Raw genomic sequence first — 15108 nt, 5'->3', positions numbered from 1 at the left:
TACGAAATTAGATGGTGAGGGGGGATGGGAAATGTGAGGGGCACAGCAACAACTAATAAGTTCTGAATTGAAAGTAAAAGTAACTGTCTGCCCCACCTCTAGGCCTAAGTCATAGAGGTGGGTTTAACAATATATGATTGACAGCTGGAGTTTTTAAATGCTTTTATAATGGGTATGGATGTGTTAATAAAAAAATGAATGTTGGTTTCATATTTAATTTATAAGGGGCTTTTATCATACAGCTTTTTATGCCTGAGTGACAGGCCAACTTTAACGGAAGTCATAGATTGAACTGTATAGGAGATCCTATTTTTGGCATGGAAGTTGTGTGCAGAGCTCCCACCTACACACCATTCTTTAACAGTATAGATAATAGTAAAAAATGAGGATTACCAATCCCTTTCATTATTTCCACGCTATTTTATGAACATGACTCACTAATTCATAAGTACGTGCAATAGACTAAATCTGTACTAGGTGTACACCCATATATTCCAATGTATTCTGCTATGGAAAAATTCACCTCTAAAAAAAAAAATTCCACGTATTTTGCATGGAAAATGTGCACCAAATTTTTTGGTGAAGTGAAATGAGACAGATTTGCTCATAATTATAAGTATATACTATAAGTCCCCAATTGTTTCCATATTCCTTATGTCTCAAATGTACCTTAACCCTTTAGATTGTAAGCTCATGCTAGCAGGGCCCTCTGATCCAATTTCTTCAGGAACCCTTGCTAGTTAAATTACCGAGACCCCTGTTCCTTATAAATGAATATAAAGCGCTGCATAACTTGCTAACTCTATCTATATAAATACATGATGCTGATACCATATGTGGTGTGAAGGCCTGGATATGCACTATAAGTTACATTGGGATAACCGAATTGACTTGATATCCATACCCTTGTGCTCTCAGGAATCTGTGGTAAAAACATCTTTAAAGGAAAAAGAAAGGTAAAAACTAAGTAAGCTAAGAAAGGTCTATGTAAATACAGCCATAAGCACTCAAAGAGACGCTGCACTGACTTCTCTGAAAAAAGATTTCTTGTGTCTGTAGTTCCTGTGCCACAGACACGCAAGCTTTCTGCTTTCTCCTGCTTCCCCCTCCCTCAAGAATGCTAAGAACTCACTCCCCCCTTAGGAATGTGGATCTGAGCCAATCAGCAGGAAGCTGACTCATAGGGGCACATTTACTAATCTACGAACGTCCGAAAAGCGTCCAAATGCGTTTTTTTCATAATGATCGGTACTTTGTGACTTTTTCGCGAATTGTCGCGACTTTTTCGAGCTCTCAATACGAGAGTTGTGACAATTCGCGAAAGTCGTAATGGCTATGAAAAAGTCGCGACAATTCACGAAAGTCATAATGGCAATGAAAAAGTTGCGACAATTCACGAAAGTCATAATGGCAATGAAAAAGTCACGACAATTCACGAAATTTGTAATGGCTATGAAAAAGTCGCGACAATTCGTGCAAGTTGTAACGGTTACGAAAAAGTCGCGACAATTTACGGGAAAGTCGTAACGGTGACAAAAAAAAAATCGCAAAAAATACGAAAAAGTCGCAAAATGTTCGTTTTCCAATCCAAATTTTTCTCATTCGGATTCGTGGATTAGTAAATCTGCCCCATAGTCTTACTAACTGAGCATGTTCACTTGGTCTAGGTATCTGTGCAGGAGCGAGGCATTATGGGAACTTTCTTTACACAGCTCAGTGTTTTTTCTTCCTGTTTGGCTTCTGATCTTCTGAAGAGGTGAAATATGTGGAGACTTAAGGGCACTATTGAGACAACTGGAGGTATGCCTGCAGCTTGAGATTAACTCTTTATTAGCCTTTTCTTCTCCTTTAAAGGTTATTACATTATTTTTTAGGATGCAGAATGTAAGTTATTATGTTTGGTGTATGTAAAGTGGCGACTAAATGCACTAGTGTGGAACATGTATCCCAATATGGAAGGAACCTTCCGGTATTGAGTAGAAAAAGAAATTGTGTAGTTGCTGTTTACTAACTGAAGACATAAGCCTTTGAAGATTTAAGTGCATCTGCATATCTGAGCACACATTTTACATGAAGGATAATTTGTGTTTATGAAATTTCATTATAATGCACATGAACTCCTACAACTTCCTCTGCCTAATAATATAAAAACCACTGTATACAGTGTAAAACATTGTAAAAATACTTTTTTCAGTGTATTTGTATACCTTTTGATTTAGGTTCTAAATAAAGAGAATGTATTTTAAACTAAATTATCTAGCAACATCCTCTTGTATAAGACAAAGTACAAAAATAAATCACCAACACCAATGGTCTAACCCAGGGGTCCCCAACCTTTCTTACTCGTGATTCACAGACAAATGTAAAAAGACTTGGAGGTGCCAAATAAGGGCTAAGATTGGCTATTAGGTAACCTCTATGCACGCGATCAACTTAATTGGTAATACATTTTTTATTCAACAAAAATAAACTAGCTGGGAAAAATGGGAGATGTCCGAGACACCCACCAGGGTGCAGAGTACACTGGCCTTGTGTCTGAATAAGGGGCCATACATCTGGGAAGTTTGCTCTTCACCCTGAAGGTCCATTAGGTCCACAAGGTAAACAAGTCTCAAATATGATGACTCAGCAGGATAGAGGTGTTCCACACTGAATGTCAGCTGTCACTTTTGGAATGCTGACAGCTGAGGTGACAGTGAGGTGATAGCAAGGTGCACCACAAGCTTCCCTGTTAGATGTACATATATTTGATGATATAGCTTTATAGTGTAGGACTAACTAAATGTCATAACTAACACCCAGAAAGAAAGTGGTTACAATTTGTAAAAAAGATATAGTTGGGTTTCCAGTGCCTGAAGCACTAGGACTGCCAGGCATGGTTAAATCAGGACAATACAAAACCGGCTGCACCATCCATTATAAGAAGAATGTCTACTCCTGAAAGGAAAATATTGCATTGCGGTGCATTGCACTTTTACTGTGGGGGCTAAGGTTCCCAAATGCTAAATGCTAATAAGGAAAGGCTTAGTCACTTGGGGGTGCCAAAATGTTAGGCACCCCCAAGTGACTTTGAAACTTACCTTTTACCCTGGGCTGGTGCCCCTTTTAAGAGAAAACCGCACCAGCCCGGGGTAGCTGCAGGGAGTATTCCCTCTTCCGTATTTCTTCTGTCTTCAGAATCCCTGGGCTGGCACATGCGCAGTAGAGTGAAAAAGCCGACTTTTTTGTTGAAGTTCGGCTTTTTACTCTACTGCGCATGCGCAAAAGAAGAGAAAACACTCACTGCAGGTACTCTGCCTAGAAGTACACATTCATCATAAAAGTCGAATTCTCTTTATACCTACACTCAAAACCAGAAGATCTGTCAAAATCAGTGTCACTTTTCTTCTTGCGTGGAGGAGGCGCTGGCCTTGCTGGTGGTGGGGGCCGTGGAGGGGGAACATTTATTGGTAGTGGGGGCCGTGTTGGTCCAGGTTTTTTGGTGCTTGCTACTATGTCAGGCTCCACACAGATCTGCCTGGGAGGTTTAGCAGGTGGTAATTGTTCTAGGATATCAGATGTTGGTATATTAGGTAACACATCTTCCACAATATGTTTTGAGGGATCTTTATTTTCTTCTTGAATAAGTGATATTTCTGGCTCTTCTTCTATTTTAAGGTCTTCAATTATTTTAAGGTCTTGAGTTAAGTCAACAATATTTTCTATTGCAGATGATACATATGAAGGATCAGCTGAAGGACCTGCCTTTTGAGTCCTACTATTGTCTGGCTCTACATGTTCACCAATCTGTTGCTGTACAGGATCATCCACACCATCATGGAAGGTAGACTCTGTAACTACCAGTTCAGGAATATTGCTCAGAAGATCTTGGCTAGTTTTTGAAGTTTCTGCTGTTAAAGTTTCATGTAATATTTCAGGCTTCTCCTCTACAACTGGGTGTGCATTTTCTGTGTCACTGTACTTCTGGCTTTCCTCAATAATGCTGTCAATTATCTAAAAATGAAAAAGAAAATAATGTACAGCCATTTTATTGATTTTGCATCTAAAAAACATATGTGAAGTTAAAAAAAATACTGTTGTAGCTACATAAAAAAAACAAGGCAGAATAAACATTATACATATTTTACTGAAACATAAATCAATGAGCAGTAATTCTGCTTACTAGCAATAACATCGTAGCTTTACAGAGAGTAATTTTTTTGTCTCCCGGGATCAGTGACTCCTTTAACCGTACAGCATTTTAAACTGCAACTCCTTAATCTAAAATGCTAGACAAGTAGCAAGAAGAGATAATACAGCAAAATATGTCTCTATTTTGTGTATATATATTGTAACAACATTTAGTTGTGTGTGGTATAATGTTTTTAACCTGAAACATACCTCTTTTGAGTCATCTTGCTTCAGATCTATGTTTCTAGTTTCAGCATTCCTGGAATGGGTGACCTCTTCCTGTAAAAGACAGTAGAGTTACCTACCACAACACTACCACAGCGATTATACATTCACTAAGTATTTATCTAAAATTCTCCTTCTGAGAAGGCTGGTGGTAAAACTGTGTAAAAGTTGGACAACAGAATTGAGAATACAAGGGTGTCCAAAGTATATTTGTGTGTTTAGATTTATTCTTAGCTGTTTGGCAACATTAACCGTTTACTTACTACATCATGTACTTGGAACATTTCTACAATTTAGGTTTGTTTATCTTCCAACTCCATAGCCCATTCCTATAAACTATATGGGGGTCATACCCAACATGGCTGCCAGGAAAACTAAACACACATAATGCACTATAGTGGATGGCCTAAAATAAATTCTACAGATCTGATTAGTTGGCATCCTTTCAAATGCTTACAGTTTACAGCTGTTGTGTGTGTGGATGTTTCAATGCTAGGATAACAGCTTCCCAGTTGAAGTGCCAGTTTATCCAATCAAATTACAGTGTTACTTTGGCAAGTGGCAATTGAAACAAAATAGGAAGTACAACAGTGTTCTAAGAAAAGTCTATGAATCTGACATATTGTAAATGGTTAGAAAGAAACTATCAGCCCCAAAGTTCCAACACTCTTCTAAAGGGGTCCTCCACCCAAAAAGGTTTGTTGCATAGTCAAAGCGAATGTAATTCTAAGCAACTGTCCAATATACAGCACAGTAAGTAGAAATGTATAAACAAACTTACTAATTAAAAGCAGAATCTATACACTATACATTACTCATGAGACAATATACAAAGCCAGCTGAAGTTCTAGACAAGACCCAACACAAATGCACAAAACAGAATTGCTTTCACAAATAACTTTAAAAACATAGGTAAATTCACAATAAATGTATACTGGAAATTTGCTTAGAATTACATATTCTTTCATTCTGAAAAAAAAACATTTTTTGCATTAAAGAACTCTTTAAGTTCAATGTGGGATGCAATGTAATTTGCCATATACTAAAACTGAATTCCAGCCATGCCTTTTAAAGGACATGTGAAGCCTACATTTTCCTACCATGTATATAAGTTGGGCACATCTCCCCCATATGTACTGCATATATCCCCTTCATTTGCAAGCACCATCACATTTTCCTTAGGAAATAGCAGCTTTCACCCGGTGGCCATTTCCCCTCTGACATCACCAGTTACATTTAAATTTGCATGTGTGCACTGTAAAGTTTATGCAATTAAGAATGCAGGCTTACACAGGCAGAACTTACTCCTGCTTGGATTGAACACTGTAATGGGCAGGCTGAGCTCACAGCAGGTTAGGAGAAAAAAATAGGAGCAGACAGCTAGAGCAGAGTTTCTTTGGGAACCAGCAATGCTATCTGTCTATGAAGATTCTCATTCATCCAGGTCATGATATACAGTATCTAGTAGAATTAAGTCTAAAACAACTGGACTTTTTCTGAGTTTTTCTTGAAAACGTTTCACCACTCATCCGAGTGGCTTCTTCAGTTCAAATGACTGGTAGGGAATTCCCCGGTATTTAAACTCTTGATGGTAGTAGAGTCACAATTGACAATGTGACTCTACTACCATCAAGAGTTTAAATACCGGGGAATTCCCTACCAGTCATTTGAACTGAAGAAGCCACTCGGATGAGTGGTGAAACGTTTTCAAGAAAAACTCAGAAAAAGTCCAGTTGTTTTAGACTTAATTCTACTAGATACTGTAGCAATGCTATCTCTTCATTGGCTGCTAGACTGGAGGGTCTGCTTAGTAATCTGAGATAAGAACTGAGCATGCCAAGTAGCCAACAGCCAAAGTAAATTCTTGAGGGAAGGGGCTGTGGAGTGGAGAAGAAGGAATCTTAAGTGATTAAGGGGATGCAGCAACTTACTATTAACCTTTGAACAACCAGAAAGGCAGCTATTTAAAGATTTCAAAGAGGCTGTTCACTGATTGCATTTCTGTTTGTGGGATTTACGTGTCGTTTAGTGAAAAATTAAGCAGAACGAGAGCTGGCCGTGTATATTTAAGTTCAAGCTAGGGATGCCTGGGTATATTTTAAGGTGGAGGCATGGTGCACTGTTATTCTGTCTATTTTGGCACTCCAAAACAAACACAGTATTTTACCATCAATATGGGATATTTGACTAGCTTAGCTAAGATAGATATATTAAATCCAAACTGGTTTCTAAATCATAAATCCCATATCCATATCGAACAAAATAAGCTTTATTTTATTATAAATATTATATGTGGAAAACTGTAGCTTGTACAAAGTGCATGCTAACAGGTAACTTTACACTGGCATAACGTAAGGGAGTCCTTAAAGTGTGGTATCAGTTATTCTAATGCAATGGGGCTTTACCTATAGGTAAAATATTACAGGAATGTTGATAGCTAATTAACAGATAACACAGCTATGATTAAACAAGCAGCCCTGGATTTATTGTGCAAGATGAGGAGCCCTTCCTTAATTTTATAAATTGCCATTAAAGGGTTTCCACATAAGAGCCACTCCCTTTGGAAAAGAAATGCAAACATTTCTCTACCTGGTACTGTACATGCACTGCCTACCACAAAGTACAAAGTTTAACAGATATATATATATATCAAGAAACAAACGAATTGGCTGTCTTCCATAGCATAGAGCAGACATTCCACTGTTCATAACATAATGATGTGACAGCTACACTACAAATCATGCATGCTTACCAACTCAGATCTGCAATCAGGCTGTTGTTTTTTTAATTTTATAAAAACAAGAATTTAGGAAAAACACAGGGTGAACTAGGCTGAAATGGAAAGAGTAGGTAACATAGGTAAGATATCTTTGGAAGGAAATGGGGGGAGGGTGCATGTGGAAGTGTTGGTCATATATGCATATCTTAATGGTTTCCATTCCACATGGTATGCTAAGTCATATATTAATTCATACAACAATAGCAGCATAAAATGTGCGAACAGTATAGCTTATGAAAGGTTCTGAAAGGATATGGTATTTTATAACTGGTAAAACGTTTTGCTTGTCTGCAAAAGGAACAAACGGCCAGTCACTTTATTAAACTGGATGGCCACTAAAAAACTGTTATTAAAGTTATTTGGACATGTAATTCTCTAAACACATGTAGCAGAAGCATGTTCTCATGATCTGAATCAACAGGCTTCTGAGTCAGACACAGCAGTAGAGAAAACAAAAAGGGTTTAAACAAATACTGTTTTCATTTACAATTATATTTAATTAATGTAAATAGTATAGTTGTTGAGATTGTTTTTTTCTTGCAAAAAAGTAATTTGGTTCCACATTCCTTTTAAATAACAAGCTGTAACTGTAACGTAACAAGCCTTAAAGCTAGTGAAATTACATACAATTATTTTTAAAAATGTAGCTAAAGATCTTGGCAGCATTATTACATTACACATGAACAACTGTTAAGCAGGATGCAGAAGACAGTTTACTTGTCCAGCTGGATGGCAATACAAACGGATTCTTAATGCACTGAATATTTAATGCAGGGTTGGCAAGTAATAAAGCACCAAAACAGACATACTGTCAAAATACCTTATTTATCTTGCTACATGAATATAGTTATATCATTTATATTCAATGTGTCACCTAAAGCTCATTGAACACTGTACATCTGACCACTGCTGCAATCAAGCTGAAAACAAAGCTGTTTCTGGTAGCAGACTGAACCCTAAAGTGGAAAGGCCATATGTGCTTTATGTAGGTGGTTTCTCATATCTATAGGAAATACAGGCTGATTGGCATTTTGACCTCTACTGTTCTTGGCTCAATGGTGGAGCTTATGATCTGTGCATGCAGAACCTTCCTCTTCTAAATATTTGTATTTTAAGAATGACATTCTACTATCAGAGGTGAGAAACTTGTTATACTTAAAGTAGTACAAACTACTAAGTTGATGGGGTGTATACTCTGCCAACATTCATTTGAATGAAAAATATGAAATAGTGCTTCCTAATAGCCTCCTCTAGTAAGCGTTTTTAAGCTAAAAGTACAATTACTGGGCAGCTGGGCTTTATCCAAAAAGAGGCAGGTTTAAAGCAGGGATAGCTTTGGGTGTACCTACATATTTATTATAGTGTGTAAGGTGGCTATACAAAACTCTGCAAAACTCGGAGGGGGGGGGGGTTGTCGCAGGTGAGTGGTGAACGGGGGGGGGGGGTGGCGGAGGATGTGTACTGTGTCATGTGTACACATGCAGACCCGGCAAGTGCGGGGCAAACATATGTGTCAGGCAATCATGAAGGGAGGGGTTTGTGAGCAGTTGCGGAGATCGGAGGGGGGGCTGGCTTGTGCTTTTCAGCAATAGCCCACACAGACATGCTGGACAAGATGGCGGCGCCGTTCACTGAAACAAGTATGTAGGTTCTAGTATGTGTATCTCTGTAAATCTTTCATTAAGCAAGCCAGAAATATAGCGTTTTTACATAGCAATAGTAGTACTATTTAATAGTGTGCTTAATAGATTTTGCCTTTCCTTGTCCTTTAACGTTTAAGTGTTTTAAGTAGACCTAAATTACAGAAAAACGCTTATTCGGAAAACCCCAGGTTGTAAGCATTACTGATAATAGATCCCAAACCTGTGTTTGCAACAAATAAGTCAGTGGAAGCATCTCTGGACCAGCACAAAGAATATTGCAACAAGAAAAGTTGTATCTAAAGAATCTGCAGAATATAAGAGCTGGTAGAATAACTACAGAGATAACATGGATTGGGAGGTTTATAAATCATGGTTTTAAATGCCATGTTTATTTTCAAATATGGGCGACTCCCTTATTATGCAATATATGATCAGAGTAATTTTCCTGCATGTTAGAAACTACTATAACTGCATTTTATCTCATTTCTATCTTGCAATATTGCATTTAGTACCAATTAAGTTTCAACACACTCATTGTTTAGACAAGTGTATATTTATTGGAAGTAACAAAAGTGTATTATGGGGAATTTACCAGTAAGATCATGCCTTGTTTGATCTTCACTGGAACCATTAGTTTGGTTGCCTCTTCATATACAGACTACTAAAAAAAATAATAAACTTTTGATCTCTTTCACTTTTAGAAGATTAAATTTGCAATGCATTTTCTGACATTCAGCTTCTGCTGTGTTGAAAATATATGGAGGTTTGCAGTTAAATAAGCAGCTGCATCACAAGCCACATGTTGTGATGCCCTAGTGATGGCTATTTTCATAGTACTGTCCTGAGTGCCATATGTTGGACTTTATTGCTTTTTCTTTTGGTTTTCTGTATATTGACCTTGGTTTCCAACCATCCCATACTGTATTTTAATGCTTAAATCTTGAGGCTCTAATGGCCTTATCTGCATTTCCTTGAACAGGAACTTAATAATAAATAATGTGGGAAATACAATTAGCATACTGGTTAACTTATAAACGAGCTTGCACTGACAAACATGCAGTTTCAGAATAAAAATATCATTAGATGAATGTAATGCCACCTTCTATTTTGGAGACAGACCTGAGTTGTATGGAATATGGAAAGAGTCCACAAGGGCTCTGGGTCCCTACAGCAAGTTGAAAGCATATGTCACTAGCCAGTGCCATACTCCTGTTCACATACTCATTGCTGCATGGTACCAGCCTCAAACAAAAGGAATGGAGTATAGGTCTACTTAAAGAAAAATGACCATTTTGCATTGAGTAGAATCATAAATATGTTTACCTTCAGGATAAATGTTTCAGATTTTGTAGGAGATCTGCAACAAAAAAAAAAAAACAATATTAGACTCTAAGCAATTAAACCTCACAACAAAGTTAAAGTAACTTTAAGCAAGTTATAAAAGTTTTAGTAAGTTATAGCATTTTTAGTAACTTACATGATGTCATATTCTTAGCAACTTTTCAATTAGTGTAGTTTTTTTTAAACAGTGTTTTTTTTTTATTATTTGCCTTTTCTGCCTGGCTGCTAGGGTAAATTGGACCTTAGCAACAAGATATCTTCTGAAATTCCAAACTGTAGAGTTGCTGAACAAAAAGCTCCAAAAAGGTCCAAGTGCAAATTGTCTCAGAAAATGACTGTCTACATGACACTAGATTGCATTGAAAGGTGAGCTACACCTTCAGGTCAAGTTTGCTTTTTGATGTCACTAAAACGGGTAACTGGACAGCATCCTAAATTTCCAAAAACAGAAACCTCCAAATAATTAAAATATAAAAAGACCATATTGCATAGAAGTATCAATTTCTAGATTGTACTAGACATTAAAGGGGCAAATCACCTTTACAACAGTTACTGCTTTCAAGCATTCTTATTTTTATTGTGAATTGAACTTGTTGTACAAAAAAATTTAAAAAGCAAATTATTTATGATTGAAAACAAGTTTTGTGAAGGTAAATTTTCCCTTTAACCCTAAAATTAACTTTTAATTTCTGATTGACAAACATTTAATACACCTGTAGTAGCAGCCTGCAGGTACAAATAGCGCGATATAAATAATAATACGCACAAACACATACCATGTGACTCCACTGAGACCACATACTCTTAAGCTTATGCCCCAGGTTGTGATTAGTCGCCTACGATAAAGTTGCACAAAATTGGCTGCAGTAGAAAACTTAAAAAAAACTGCTGGTAGAAAGGCATTTCAGGGAGATTAGTTGCCTGATACAGTCAACCATACACAAACAGCGTAAACTATCAGAGCTGTAGGAAGTGAAAAAAAGCTGTGGCATGTCCTAATCCTCCAAAGTATTATGCATGTCTCAACATGGTGAATTTGCATCTGAAATTTTCAAACCTGACCAAACAACAAAACATCCAAATTGATAAATCAGGATTGTCTAACCAACATACTGGAGTGGCAACATAAGGGGTGGGGTCCTGAGTTTAACCCTGGGCACTAACTGCAAGGAGTTTGTATGTTCTTTCCATACTCTAGAAGCACATTGGCCCTGATAAAACTTGTTCTAGTGTTAGTTATAGGGATTTTATATAAACCCACTTGGACAGGACTAATTCTGATTATATAGTGTGAGTCACAGGGATTTTAAATTGTAAAGCTGGCCATATGAGAATAGAGATGGAAAGTGATATTGCAGCTAGGAGTAAAAAGAATCCAAAATTATTTTTTAATTATGTGAATAGTAAAAGAATGAAGCAAGAAGGGGTGGGAACCTTATGATCAAGGGGGGTGGGGGGTAAGTTGGTTGATGAGAATGGGGAAAAAGCAGAAATTTGGAACTCTTACTTTTCATCTGTCTATACATCTGAGGAGCCAGCTAATGAAGGCTTCCCTTTTAATATACCCAGTTCTAGTAATTTAGCTACTGACGCATGGGTCACTCAGGAGGAAATTCAAAAGAGACTTGAACATGTAAGGGTAACAAGGGTAAACAATCCCAGGGTATTAAATGAGCTGAGCGCTGTGATTGCCAAGCCTCTTCACATAATTTTTCAGGATTCGTTGAGGTCTGGCATGGTGCCAAGAGACTGGCGAATTGCTAATGTGGTGCCGTTATTTAAAAAGGGATCCCGCTCTCAGCCTGAAAACTATAGGCCTGTTAGTCTAACATCAGTAGTGGGAAAGCTTTTGGAACGGGTAATAAGGGATAGGGTACTTGAATACATTGCAGTTCACAATACTATCAGTTTGTGCCAGCATGGTTTTATGCATAACAGATCTTGCCAGACTAATTTAGTCACCTTTTATGAGGAGGTGAGCAGGAACCTCGATGCTGGAATGGCAGTTGATCTCATCTACTTGGACTTTGCTAAAGCGTTTGATACAGTACCTCACAGAAGGTTAATGATCAAATTGAGGAATATTGGCCTAGAACATATTTGTAAATGGATAGAGAACTGGCTGAAGGATAGATTACAAAGAGTAGTGGTAAATGGAACAATGACCTGTAGGTGGGCATAGAGAGTACTGTTTCGATTTTTGCCGATGACACTAAATTGTGCAAAACTATAAGTTCCGTGTAATTAGTCTGGCAGAATGCTGCCACTTTGCAGAGCGATTTGACAAAATTGGAAAACTGGGCAGCAAACTGGAAAATGAGGTTCAATGTTGATAAATGCAAAGTTATACACTTTGGCAGAAATAATATAAACGTGAACTATCTCCTGAATGGTAGTTTGTTGGGGGTATCCTTAATGGAGAAGGATCTAGGGCAGTGCTGTCCAACTTCTACGGTGCCGAGGGCCGGAATTTCTCTAGCATACATGGTGGAGGGCCGCTAATGGAAGCCAGTTTTGACCACTCCCCTTTTTGAAACCACACCCACTTCAAACCACACCTATTTTATCACAATGGTGGTAGCACAGCAAAATCCCAAATGCTTGGTCCTTACTGTGGGGATATCAACCATCATTCATATGTGAAAGAATTATGTCATATTAAGATATACCCTTAAATTCCATATGCCTCCTCCTCCCCTGTGGATAGCAGAACAACCCCCAGTACATAATTACACACCTTTGGGACCATTTAATGGCTATTTCCAACTGCTAGCAAACTCCCAGAACAAACCCCTGCCAGGTTCACCTCCCACAAGCAGCAAAGGGCAAGCAGAGTATGGCACACACAGGCAGCACTCTGCCTGTCCTACCCTGCCTGTGTGTGCCATACTCTGCCTTCCCTACCCTGCCTGTGTGTGCCATACTCTGCCTTCCCTACCCTGCCTGTGTGTGCCATACTCTGCCTTCCCTACCCTGCCTGTGTGTGCCATACTCTGCCTTCCCTACCCTGCCTGTGTGTGCCATACTCTGCCTTCCCTACCCTGCCTGTGTGTGCCATACTCTGCCTTCCCTACCCTGACTGTGTGTGCCATACTCTGCCTGCCCTACCCTTCCTGTGTGTGCCATACCCTCCCTGACCTATGCTGCCTGTGTGTGCCATACCCTGCCTACAGTACCTATGTCTGAGGTGTGAAGAAGTGAACAATGGGAGTGATTACAGTCTGAGCCTGAGGTGTGAACACTGCAGGGGGTGAACAATGCAGGATTTAAAAGGTGTGAAAACACAGGGGATTACATTTTAAACAATACAGGGGAATTACAGCCTGAATCTGAGGTGAGAACCATGCAGGGGGCCAGTTAATCTCAGTACTGATACCATTTAATGCTTACTCAAAGGTAAGCCATCAAAGCAGCCAGACAGGTGGGGGGCCACACAGAGGGGGGTCACGGGCCGCCAGTTGGACAGCACTGATCTAGGGGATTTTGTAGATAACAAGTTGTCTAATTCCAGGCAGTGTCATTCTGTGGCTACTAAAGCAAATAAAGTGCTGTCTTGTATAAAAAAAAGGGCATTGACTCAAGGGATGAAACATAATTTTGCCTCTTTATAGGTCCCTGGTAAGGCCTCGCCTTGAGTATGCGGTGCAGTTTTGGGCTCCAGTCCTTAAGAAGGATATTAATGAGCTGGAGAGAGTGCAAGAGACGTGCAACTAAACTGGTAAAGGGGATGGAAGATTTAAGCTATGAGGTTAGACTGTCGAGGTTGGGGTTGTTTTCTCTGGAAGAGGGGAATATAGGCAGATAGGGGGTGTTCTTTTTTCCCATAAAAACGATCAACGCACCAGAGGCCCCCCCTTTAGATTAGAGGAACGGAGCTTCCATTTGAAGCAGCGTAGGTAGTTTTTCACGGTGAGGGCAGTGAGGCTGTTGAATGCCCTTCCTAGAGATGTGGTAATGGCAGATTCCGTTAATGCCTTTAAGAGGGGCCTGGATAAGTTTTTGAACAAGTAGAATATCCAAGGCTATTGTGATACTAATATCTACAGTTACTATTAGTGGTTGTATATATAGTTTTGTATGCGAGTGTATAGATAGGTCAGTATAGGTTTGTGTGTTGGGTTTACTTGGATGGGTTGAACTTGATGGACTCTTTTTCAACCCTATGTAACTATACACACGCCAATAATATCGCACGAAACCTCGCTTCATACGATATTCGGTGCGTGCATGGTGGCTTGACGAAGTGACAGATATCGCAAAATGCTGTGGATATTGGTCCTCGCCAATCGGCCGGGTTAAAAGATTTTGATCGGGTGCCATTGAAGGCACCCAAGCAAAATCTACGCCCAGGGCTGAATCGGCAGAAGGAGGTTGAAGGACTGTACAGAGACCCCCAAAAAATGATATATTTTTGGAAAATACACATTCAGACAAATCCAAATTGGTAAATATTTCTTTCTATCCAAAACCACCAAACAGCAAAGCTTACCCAAAGTTAGCAGTTTGATGGCATTTCTAAAAATCGCCTAAAAATGTTGCAATTTGCCACACTTAACATGCCCAGTTTCTTACATACGAATGTAAATCATCCCAAATATGATCCCAGAGGTCTACTGAACATTTTTGTATATCTATTCATATTGGGCATCAAAGCATGTGGTATGTACGGACCCCAGATTTAAATAGTGGATATGAATTGTCTCGGCTTATGCAAATAGATCCCCGACAGTGTATTATGTGCCATAAAACCCCCTAACTGTACCGAGACCCCAGAAAACCATATATTTCTGGGAAATTACACATGAAATAAAAATGAAATAATTAAGTAACTGATTTGACAGAGTGGTTAGTGGTCAGAATACCAGATCCAATAGTCATGCTGTGAAATGAATAGTTTTTAGGGGAAGAACAAAAGACAAAATAAAGAACCAAAGAAAAAACAAAAAAAGT

At 38.8% G+C, this 15108-nt stretch overlaps 1 protein-coding gene across 1 annotated transcript in view; it reads right to left on the bottom strand.

The window, feature by feature from the left end:
• Window positions 1-15108, bottom strand: part of wdr44 (WD repeat domain 44) — a 47347-nt gene that overhangs the window by 17072 nt on the left and 15167 nt on the right. Inside the window, exons 2-4 of the mRNA XM_002939663.5 lie at window positions 10141-10174; window positions 4381-4449; window positions 3345-3993 (exon numbers count right to left, since the gene is read on the bottom strand). Of these exons, the coding sequence (XP_002939709.1) occupies window positions 3345-3993; window positions 4381-4449; window positions 10141-10174 (752 nt within the window). The remainder of the gene's footprint in view (window positions 1-3344; window positions 3994-4380; window positions 4450-10140; window positions 10175-15108) is intronic.

This window comes from Xenopus tropicalis, chromosome 8 (assembly GCF_000004195.4).
Source record: "Xenopus tropicalis strain Nigerian chromosome 8, UCB_Xtro_10.0, whole genome shotgun sequence".
Classification (NCBI taxonomy): Eukaryota; Metazoa; Chordata; class Amphibia; order Anura; family Pipidae; genus Xenopus; species Xenopus tropicalis.
The sequence above is the reverse complement of the archived record's forward strand: the minus strand, read 5'-3'. Positions and strand labels throughout refer to the sequence as shown.